Below are 8472 nucleotides of genomic sequence, written 5' to 3'. Positions count from 1 at the left end.
TGACCTCGGCTGTGTTCCCTCGCCAGTAAAAACTTTTATTTGAAATACCTCCATGACTTTCCCTCGTCGCCGCGGCTCCAGCAGGGCGTTTCTCCTCCTCCTCCTGTAAACTATGTGTGAAATTTCCTGAATGTACAGAAAGTTTACGACAGACATAAACACTTGAACACTTGAACAGGTTCATTATCCAAACAAAGGAGGACTCACAGGTAGATTCCACCTGTTCACAGCCAGGACACCAGAACACAGGTTTAGAGTTTGAGAACCGTCCTCTAAAGTTATGAAAAGTTCTCATTAGGCTGTGTTTAAACAAAGATCTACATTTAATTCAGGAATTAGTTCTTCTACAGTTTAAATGAACCTCACTGGGAGCAGAAACACAAACTTTAAGGACTTAAAATCCTGAACTGAAGGTGGAGAGAAAGTTAAATTATTCTGTAAACTCATCAAAATAATGTTAAAATCTTTATTTAAATCTATAAATTACATTTCTAGTTTTTTGATTTTACATTTTTTTGCAGCCGTGCATTTAATTTAGTTTGATTCATGTGTTGTCACCTCAAGCTTTCTTTTTCACATGAATAACATGTTTTTACACTAAATTAATGCTGAAGAGCAACAAATTGGTGCATAAAAAATCATCAAAATGCTAAATAGTTTGATGTTAAACATTTCCAGAATGTCTGAACAAACCTCCTGACTGCTGCTGAATGTTTTTGGTTTATTTAGTTTATTTGTAGTTTTCTGTCTCTGCAAACCAACAGACTGAACTCAAACTAAAAAGAATTTTACAGACTCTAATCACAAAGAACTGCTAAATTTAACATCTCTCATTTTGTTTCTGTATTTTTTGTTAATGTTCAGCATTTTAGTAAACAGGGATTTATTCTGGTAAAAACTGGACGTTGTGTTTAAAGTCTGCAGGAACTTTATCTGTAAAAAAAAGTTTTTAAAAAGCCCCATTTTACATCTTCTTCCTGGTAAAATCCTGTTGGAGCTTGTAGCTGCTCATCGCGTTGTGGCCTTAACATAACAGCTTTAATATTAAACCTGTCGGCTTGGTGTTAATTATTCACGTTAGGACAACGTTTAACGAATTGTCATAGTAATTAGACTAAATCAGGTCAAGACCAGACGTCTGTGGTGGTTCATGGCTCCTTTAATATTTTCATTTATTTGTCATTTAAAGTCTCAGAGCTGCAGGTGGATCAGTGGTTAGCATCGTGGCCTCACAGCTAGAAGGTCGCTGGTTCACGTCCCGGTGAGGACACCCGGGATCTTTCTGCGTGGAGTCTCCATGTTCTCCCCGTGCAGCGTGGGTTCTCTCCGGGTTCTCCGGCTTCCTCCCACAGTCCAGAAACATGCTGAGGTTAATTGGTGATTGTAAATTGTCCGTAGGTGTGAATGTGAGTGTGCTTGGTTGTCTGTCTCTAAGTGTAGCCCTGTGATAGACTGGTTACCTGTCCAGGTGAACCTGCCTTCACCCTGAGTCAGCTGGGATAGACTCCAGCCCCCATGACCCTGGTGAGGATGAAGGTGTAGAGATGATGGATAGACCTCAGTGAGTTATCCATTAACCCCTCGTAGAGAAAAGGAACCAAAACAAATCTGATCTGTTCCCATCAAAGTCCTCCAACAGTCGGATCAGTTCTGTGGTTGTGACTGAATCGTGCTGCTGGTGTTCGTCTCTGTTCGTTTGTTCGCTTTGACTTCATGTGTTTGCTCAGTTTGTAGCTTTAGTGTGTCGTCTTCACAGCGATGCAGCCAAACGCTTTAATAACTGTTTTGTTGGTGCCGTTTAAAGCTGGCTGCAGACTCCAGGTTAAACATTTACCGAGCGGCCGTCTGGAGGCGGATGTTGCTCTGAAAACAGGCAGGTTCTGCTCCTGCATGAGAAGTTCTCTACACCTGATCCCTCCCTGTCCCATATGTGTCCCAGGACATGTATGTGCACAGATGTTCCAGGTGTGGCTGTGCGAGTTCACAGAACGTACCTGAAACCTAATATTCAAATGTCTGCCTGTGCGCTGTCAGCTGGAGACGTTGACTGGCTGTTTTAGGAGGACTGCCAGTCAGCCGCTGCCTGCAGGTGAAGGTGTGGCTCCGCAGAAATGTGTTCTGCAACGCCAGGCGCTGAAAGAGGAGGTGATTTCCACCGGAGGTGTGAAAGACGAACCACACCGGAGCTTTAAAATCATGTTTCTTCGACCCTCTGCTTGTCTGTCTGAGCTGTTACCGTCCAACCGTCCAGAGGAGACGAGACCTGAGCTGATAAAACTCAGTTTGGCTGCAATAAAGACACCAGTTCTTATTTACAGTTTAATATTGTGCTTTTTATAGAAGATGATCTGTTATAGGATGCTCTCTATCTGTGAAGATTAGCTCCACATTAGGACCATAGCAGTTCTCAGGCTTATTATTTAGTAGTAAAGTCGTATTTTATATTGTTTTTAATCACTAATATGTAAATGACTCAGCTAAATCCACACCTTGGTTGAAACTACAGGATCTTAATCCTTCATGTGTTTGGAAAAGGTCAGTTTGAAATTGAATCAAAAGCACATTTGAAACAACCGGAGTGTGAAGAGTGTCGCGACAGATTAAAACCGATTAAATTAATTTATAGCAAATTGTCGGATCAATTTCTAAAGAAAAAGAGCATTAAGTGCAGCCAAAGCATCGGCACCGTTTGAAGCTTCAAGTCGTATTTGAACCAAAGTTTGTTCGGCTTCAGTGCGTAGAGGTTCCTAACCTTCATATTAATGTTTTTATTACGTTATGACTTTAATGTGTGTAAATCCAGAGAACCAGTCTGCTGTCGTCTGTAGCGTCCGTTCATCTCAGAGGTCATCTTGTTTTAACACTTCTTCTGTTGGCTATGATCTGTTTTTTACACTCTGCATCTCGCTTTGCCTCCTGATGCGCCGCCTGCTGGACTTTTATTCATCAGATGTTTCTCATTTACACACAAAGTGATTCCTGGAGTTCTGTAAAGAATTTTACGATGAGATCAGAAAATCTTTTTTAATCCCACAGTGGAGGATTTTAGTCACAGTGAAGAAAGTGAAAGTGTGTCGAGAACATGACATGACAAGACATGTACTGATGTGGATTTTTCTCCTGGTTTAATCAACTGGACTTAAGCTTGAGACTGAAGCTACGAGAACAACCGTGACCTGGATGACTGAGAATCTTCAGACATGCAGATTTTATCGTTTCTGTTCCTCAACTGAAATGACTCCATCGAGCAAGAACGTTCCACAAATTTATGCAAATCAGCTGCGACCTCTTTGTGATAACAGGCTGCAGGTTGTCCTCTACTGGTTCTGCAGCATCTCTGGATGCAGCAAACACAACATCCTTCAATCATCCTCCTCAGTGATGCAAACAGCAGCTGCTGCCAAGTGTTTGTAGTTCACTCAGGAAATTCTCTTCCTCTGACCTTTGAATAGTTTTGTTGTGAGCTTGGTGACAGTTGGTGACGCCACCGAGGAGGTATTCTGTTCACCTTTCGCTGCCGGTCGCCCACGCAGCCGACGGCGGCACAAAAGTATCTGACAGAATAATACCGTGACCCAACCTTTAAAGATCCCTAAAGGTCAAATGACTCAGACGGAGGATCGACTGCTCGACTTTTAATGACAGAGCTGCTTCAGCAGACTTTAGTTTTCGTTTATCGTTCACTTTGTTTAACCTCCAGCTGCTCCGATCTGAAGCTCTTCCAAAGAGTCGCTGTAAAAAGCGCCGTGTTGACTTTGGGTGACTTTGTTTGTCTCGTGTTCACACGATCCTCTTGGCACAATTTGAATCATTTACAGTTTCTGCAAAAACTCTGCGGCTTTTGTCTGTCGTTAAACGTTAGAAATGCGGCCGGCGGATGAGCCACACGGCCGCTGTGATCATCAGGTGTCAGCTTTATTTGCCATTACATGCAAGTGAAGATATGCAAAGCTGCTTTGTGTGATTTGCATTGTTTGCTGGGTCGCCACACCCTGATCCTCCGCAGCAGCACCGTCTGCAGCACCGTCTGCACCTTCAGCCATTAAATAATCAGCCTGCATTTATGAGTCTAGTGTCGCTGACATCGTTTGTCATCATGTTTTCCTGTTTATCTCTGCTTGTTCAGGTCCCTCCAGGCCACAGCGGCTTCACACGTCTTCACTTCAGACAGCCGGCTGACAGAACCCGACCAGGACTCGGTCGACACCATGAACTCGGGCTACGGCAGCCTGAGCACCAAACTGTCCTTCAAGAGCTCGTCTCCTCCCAGAGAGGACGAAACCAAGCAGCGGTTTCGTAAAGTTTCTCTGGTGGGTGACGAGGACGTGGCTCAGGACTCGGTGGACTCAGTCAGAACGAGTGCCTCCGAGTTCGACGTGCCTCCAGAGTACAGATGGAAGAACAGATTCGAGGGGGTGACCCAGTACCGGCCGAGCAGAGAGGAGGACGTCTCCGACTCCAGCAGCAGCCTTCACCTGCCCGAGGCTGCAGCACACCTGAGCTCCTCCCTCTCCTCCCCCTCCCCCTCCGCAGAGCAGCACATGACCCTGAGCGACAGCACTGAAGCTGATCTGAGCCGCGAAAGCCAAGAAGCCGTGTGGAGGAGGAGCCCGGTGGCCTGGGAGGAGCCGGCAGGTGAAAGAGAAGCCCAGAGACAGGCAGAGTCTCAGAGGATCAGGTCCCGCTGGGAGACGCAGCCGCTTCCCTCCTCCTCTCCAGCCGACGGCAGCGAGGCGTCCGAGTTTACTGGAGTGTTCACGGCCACCCTGGTGGAGCTGGTCTCCGACCCCGCTGCTCCCCCGTCCACGCCCCCGGCCTCCCCCGAGGAAGAGTCCCCCATCCAGTGCGACATGGAGAGTCTGGTGGACACCCTGAAGAACATGGGACCCTCCCTGAGGCCACGGGCCACCGGCGTCCGGGCCGCCCCCCCGCCGCTCATGTCCTCGCTGCCTCCCATCGTGGAGGATGCTCAGAGTCCCATCAACGCCACCGTGCCGGACGGGAAGAAGGTGGACGGATCTCCATCCAAGTCCCTGAACGGACTGTACACGCTGCCTGCTGATCTGGGGCTCAGAGCTCCCAGAGACTCCAGATCTCCTCTGGAGCTCATGATGCAAACGCAGGTATTCACTCTTACTGTCTTCTTTTATTTAACCTTTGTTTAACCAGGTGAGTCCCACTGAGGTTGCAAGATCTCTTTTTCAAGGGACCGGCTTTATGAAAGCTCCTCATTATGAAAAATGCCCATAAATCTGCCCTCATGTGTTCGTATGATGGCAGAATTATTCAGTGTATCAGACAGACAGAGGGCTCTGAGGGAGGTGCAGCAGTTTGCATGTCACAGAACACATCATTTACATTCAGGAGACGAGACGCAGGTGAGAAAAGCTGTTTTAAAGATAGACGCACATGCATGAAAAACTAGACAGAAACAGACAAAATGAAACATGTTGGTTTATCAGCAAACTTTGCAGTTGCTGGTTTGTGCAGGAAAGTTGGCTGCCACGTTTTTAATGCTTTTTTTTTTTTAAAACATGTGTCAGCGTGACAAATTGAGTTTAGTTCATCTAAAGTGTGTCGCGGTGAAAGCAGAAATCTCAAAGCGCGACTGGTTCTATGCATTAAAACGACTGTGAAATAGAACTTTAAAAAGACTGACTGTTATAAAAGTTTGACTGATCAACAAGAAAACGATTTAAAAACTTGCATTTGCACTTTAAAGCTGCTGGTTTGGTTGTGTAGGAAAGTTGTCTCCTGATTCTGATGAAATCTGCTTTTAAATGTAATTTTTCAAGTCTGTCAGCATCACAAATAGAACTTAATTATTGTTAAAATAATCTTGTTGTGAAGAAAGAAATGTCAAAAGCACGACTAGAAATGTGCAAGAAGACCTGCTGCACGAGACAGAAACAGAATAAAAGCAAAATCTCATTTTAAGGAGATTTACTATAAGATCAGTTTAATTGCTCTTTAAAGGTTTAAAACTTGGATTTGCTTTCCACAGTTGCTTGTTTGGTTGCGCAAGAAACTTGGCAGCTGATTCTGAGAAAACACTTTTGATAAAGATCAAAGACGATAAAACTTTATTAATCCCAAAGGTGCCAGATGTTGCTCAGAAAAAACTAAATAACATAAGAAATGCAGTAAATCATGTCATTTTAAATGTGTTTAATCAAATCTGGCGTCACAGATTCAGTTTAATCTGAAGCGTTGTGGTGAAGGTGGACCAGCTCAAAGCTAGATGTTGGTGAAGCACATGGAACCAGATGATTGTTGAGGCTCTTTTCTTGTGATGTGGCTGATTCCAACCTTAAACTTCTGCATGTTTGTGATCACCGGCAGGACCAGTCTGGATCCAGAGGCCTGAACCTGCCGCTGAGAGCATCCAACCCCAACAGCCTGATGCTGAGGAGACCCTCCGACCCTTCGTCCGAGGATTTACAGTCGATGGTGCTGAACGGAAACGGAACTCTTCCGTCCTCCCGCCTCGACAACAGCATGCTGTTCGGCACCTACAGGTCTTCATCCATCGATCAGACGCTGGAAAACGGAAAAGCCCACCGGGGGCTCTTCCGCACCGGCTCGCTGCCAGAAACCGGCCTCTCCAACGACCGCATCAGCGTTGGTTCGAAGGAGCTCGGCGACCCGGCAGGTTCTCGCTTCGATCGCTTCTCCTTCCTCATTAACTCGTCTCCATCCTCCCAGTCGGGCTCCCTGACCGGGTCCGACGACGTGGCCCGGATGAGTCGGCCTCCATCTCTCGGCGTCGGCTCACCGCCTCACAACAACAGTCCGACCCGCCTGCTCAGCCCCACCGGCTCCATCGACCTCCACAGGGCCTTCGGCGTGGCGGACTCGCCGCTGTCCATGCCCAACCCCATCCTGCAGAGGAGCTTCAGCAGCGAGGGCATCCAGACCTCGCTGTTCAGCAACATGCACGGAGGCTCTCAGTTCCAGAACCAAGAGCCCGAACCTGACAAGAACTTAGCGTCCAAGTACAGAGCTTTCCCCGATGCCTATGTGAGTATGACCAGGTTTCTGTATTCGTTTTATTAGATGTGGTGCAGATGAAGGATTAGCCGGTCAGTGTCCCAATCCAACTTTGTTTTACTGATACTTCAAGTATTTTAGTTTTTCAAATCAGTTTCAAAAAACTGCATTTCTACCTCGATGACTTGCTAGTATTTATCTGGTTGATTTTTAATTTGTTCTGTCCAACTGTGTTTAATTTACAAGCACTCTAGAACAGTCATAAGATCTCATTTTAAGCAAATTAACGCACCAAAGTATCCGAGTACAACCTGGTTGTTCCACCAGGTGGAGCCTCTTCCTGTTTAGAGTCCAGAGGAGGCGTCACTCAGACTACAGCTCATGGTGGCAGCAGAGAGCATTGTGGGAGTTTATCACCATGACAGAGACTCTGAGGAGGTTCAGGACCTCTGGAGCTTTCAGCTACTACAGAGTTGTCAGCAGAGCTTCCTCTGAAGTCCAAATCAGGGGTCCAGAAACCGTCATAAGAGCACAGGGCAAATGTGGACTGGTCTGCATTTGGGGTTTTAGCAGCAACGGGCGCCATGACAAAGACTTCTGTGATGCTTAATGACCTCCGACCAGAGCTCAGGTGTTCAAGACAAGCATCATATGTGAGAGAGCTGCCTGGTGGCTAAAACCACGACTCTGCTTCAGTGAACTGATCATGCTGCAAGTTAGTTTATTAGCATCCCTATCGTCTCCCTGCCTGACAGCAGACGTAAACAACGAATCAGAATCAGTTCATGTTGATTCCGTTCAATTAAAAAATGCTTTGATCCTGATATTTGAGAACAGATCAGAACATCCTGATTTCTTGTTTGTTCGGGTGACATTAAAGTACACAGCAGTTCATGCAAGAAGTGACTTGAACACATCACGTTACACCATTTGCATAACTGTGCTGTTGAGGTTTGTGCAGGTATTTTATGTAGAACAGGCTTCGGTTCAGGGCTGGAACGAGCACACAGGCCATGAATAATGCATGTGTTCCACCTGGAGGCTTTGGAGAGGGGACGAGCACAGCAGCACAGTCGCAAACAGAAAAACTTTTTGTTTCACAGTCGGTGTTTCACTGGAGCTCCTAAAGCAGCACGTCTGATTGGACGCAGCCTGTTTTCAGTCAGAGGAAGGTAGTGTGACAAAATCAGAAAGAAAATCTTTGCTCTGTAACTCGGTGTTTGCTTTTCATGCAGGCGGCTGTTATCCTCAGATCAGCTCACTGTGGTTAAAAATAGACAAACAGGGTGTAGACGAGACGATTACTTCACAAGTGGTTTGTTGTCAAAGAGGAATGTTAACGGTTGGTAGATTATTGGCTGTTAATAATTAACAACATATTAACCAACAGGGCAAGTAAACGTAAGGGTCAGTAAACATACCGTAGACCAGCTGTAGTACCTGGTTGTTCCACCAGGTGGAGCCTCTTCCTGTTTAGAGACC

The 8472-nt window shown here is 46.1% G+C and overlaps 1 protein-coding gene across 1 annotated transcript in view; it reads left to right on the top strand.

Annotated features, from left to right (window-relative positions):
• The window catches only part of crybg2 (crystallin beta-gamma domain containing 2), a 49853-nt gene that overhangs the window by 19019 nt on the left and 22362 nt on the right, over positions 1-8472 (top strand). The window contains exons 5-6 of the mRNA XM_008300307.1: positions 4127-5123; positions 6343-7020. Coding sequence (XP_008298529.1) covers positions 4127-5123; positions 6343-7020 — 1675 coding nt within the window. The remainder of the gene's footprint in view (positions 1-4126; positions 5124-6342; positions 7021-8472) is intronic.

The sequence above is a fragment of the Stegastes partitus genome, unplaced genomic scaffold (genome assembly GCF_000690725.1).
Source record: "Stegastes partitus isolate 25-593 unplaced genomic scaffold, Stegastes_partitus-1.0.2 Scaffold1523, whole genome shotgun sequence".
NCBI classification, from domain to species: Eukaryota; Metazoa; Chordata; class Actinopteri; family Pomacentridae; genus Stegastes; species Stegastes partitus.
The sequence above is the reverse complement of the archived record's forward strand: the minus strand, read 5'-3'. Positions and strand labels throughout refer to the sequence as shown.